Source organism: Ostrinia nubilalis, chromosome 8, assembly GCF_963855985.1.
Source record: "Ostrinia nubilalis chromosome 8, ilOstNubi1.1, whole genome shotgun sequence".
NCBI lineage: Eukaryota > Metazoa > Arthropoda > Insecta > Lepidoptera > Crambidae > Ostrinia > Ostrinia nubilalis.
Genome location: NC_087095.1, coordinates 12,254,642 through 12,257,155, shown reverse-complemented (window position 1 = coordinate 12,257,155; position 2,514 = coordinate 12,254,642). Strand labels below are relative to the sequence as shown.

The 2,514-nt window shown below is 40.1% G+C and overlaps 1 protein-coding gene across 1 annotated transcript; it reads left to right on the top strand.

Moving 5' to 3' along the window:
* The first annotated feature begins 422 nt into the window (after window positions 1–422).
* On the top strand, window positions 423–1,573 carry LOC135074215 (shematrin-like protein 2). Its single transcript, XM_063968513.1, has 2 exons — window positions 423–495; window positions 1,001–1,573. Exons 1-2 carry the CDS (start codon window positions 484–486, stop codon window positions 1,499–1,501), a joined length of 513 nt encoding a protein of 170 aa, XP_063824583.1. The 5' UTR covers window positions 423–483; the 3' UTR covers window positions 1,502–1,573.
* Window positions 1,574–2,514: the final 941 nt, after the last annotated feature.

Here is a 2,514-nt window from a genome sequence, read left to right as displayed (position 1 = left end):
CGCTAACTTTATTTACTGAAGTAACTTTTGATTTCAAAGCAATCAACGAAAATAGTAGAAAGGAATTAACCTACGAGTAAAATGGTTATAATCATTACTTACCTACAACTAATTACAGAGCTACTGAATAGTGCAGGATCATTTCTTCCCTTTGTATTATACGAGCATTTGCGAAACCAACCCATAAATTAACATAAACAATTGAAGATAAACGAAACAATCTCATAATTTCTATTCTGTCTAATTACAACGCTGTAACTCGCACCTCAGTTACGACATTTAGCATTAACTTAAGTACCATCTTAACATTACTGTACTAAGTAGGTATACGGTTAATTAACATCCGTCACGGTCCGTTTTCCAAAATTCTAATAACAAGACCTTGAAAATTATAGTTTATTTCCTACGGCTTTCATATAAAAGCGTCGGGTGGTACCTAATCATCATCATTCAAGACTAACTTGAAGATAAGGAACCTACAAAATGTTTGCCAAGGTAAATAAGTTTATTTTTTCACAGTCAACACTGAACAATAGCCGAAAGTAAAATCACATTTCTGCTACGATAAAACAAGCTTCCGTTGTCGTTTACATTTTTGAGAGTGCGAAAGAATAAAGGGCCTGCTCTTAAAGGGCAAAAAGCAACATTAAAAGTGGGTGCTTGGTAACCGCTGTTATATACCTAGTTCCAATATACTGAACTGTCCTATCCATGACATTGACAGCGGGGCGCCACCGTCAATACTGGATCGCTGGTTCCAATTTTTGCCATGTTGGAAACCATATAGTTAAACGATTATAGCGCCCCCCTGTCATTGAGTTTGGTGGGACAGTCAGCGTGGGTCATCTATACCTACATTTCATGTGGTATTCCTGCTTAGTTAATCTGACTTTTTTACATCCACAAGTGGCGGCCTCTAACGAGCAATTTTCAACAAGCATTGTAACAAAATAATTCAATACTCAGTGTTACATAACTTCATCATTTTTTGGTATTCCAGATTGCCGTACTCGCCTGTTTCATCGGCCTAGTCCGTTCGGGTGCTCTCAGCAACCCGGCTCTGAATGGACTAGGGGCGTATGCTGGCGGCTACGGAGGGTACGGCTATGGCGGCTACGGTGCTGGATACCCTGGCCTGACCCCTGGAGGCGTAGCCACCTCTTACGCCAACTTCAACAAGTACTCCGGCCCGCATGTGCCTTACAACGGAGCGTACCCTGGCGCTTACAACGGAGCGTACGCTGGCGCTTACAACGGAGCGTACCCTGGCGCTTACAACGGAGCGTACCCTGGCGCTTACAACGGACTGGCTGGTCCATACAACCGCGCTGGATTAGCTGGTCTCGGTCCTTATGCTGGAGCTGGTCTCCCATATGCTGGTGCTGACGTGTACAATGGACTGCGAGGAGCATACGGGCCTGCTGGTCTTCCTTACGGGAATCCCCTAGGATATGGCGGCTATGGTGCCGGCATTGGTGCTTATGGAAACAATGTGTGGTAGAATTTCTTTCTGATAATATATCTATGAACATTGTATTCATATTTGAATGGCAAATAAAGCAGTTTATAAAAACCAATATCTTTCTTTCATCCTAGACGTATCACAACCCTATTGTTAGGACTAAGTCCGATTTATTTTCCTGACAATCAGGTTAAATAAAGTATGCAATCTTAGGAGCAATCCTTAAAAAAATGAGAATCTACTCCTCAGTCGTGAACGTCATTTCTTTTATCACTAGATCACGGAAATATAGATTTACTTAGTAATTTTAATTTATACGTTTTAATTGACTTTCATCCGAGGTTACAAAGGCAAACATTCCCATAATATGTAAGTAATTGCCCGTAGCAATCTTCTCCATAATGAGGCTGTACCAAAGAAAATTCACATCCTGAGACCAGTCAGGTGCTGTGTTGAAGGGACCACCACTTTTAACCGATGACCCACTTCAATTAGATTGGGCCTTATTATTAAACGGTTTGGTTATTAATGGCTATTACTTTGGGCCAATTACGAATGACACGCCAGTGAAGGAAACTGGAGAGGCCCTTACATTCAGATTGAATTGAGTTTAAATTAAATACGCAAACGAATTGAATAAGTGGCTATAGAAATTTAAATTACAATCCCCAATCTTGATTGAGTTAATTGAGTTGGATTAATAAGGAATTTAGCGTATTAATAAGTTATTTATTAACAATTTTCAGCAAGTTATATTTCTGGTCAAAATTTTACGTAATGTGACTAGTTCTGAACCTAACTTTTTCTATCTCCAATCTTTTGGAGATAGAAAAAGTTAGGTTCAAAAGCCTTTGACTTTTTCTGCTACCAGTACGTAGCTAATAATTGCGTCGCCCGATCTTCCAGGTGATATATTGCTAACTACCAAGACTTAGGTAGACCTAGTGCTAGAGATAGCTAGGATTAAACGACCGAACAAGGTTTACACAGGATCCCGCCTCGGGCCTTTTATGTATATGTTACGGTTAATGTGATAAATTGAAAATTATTAA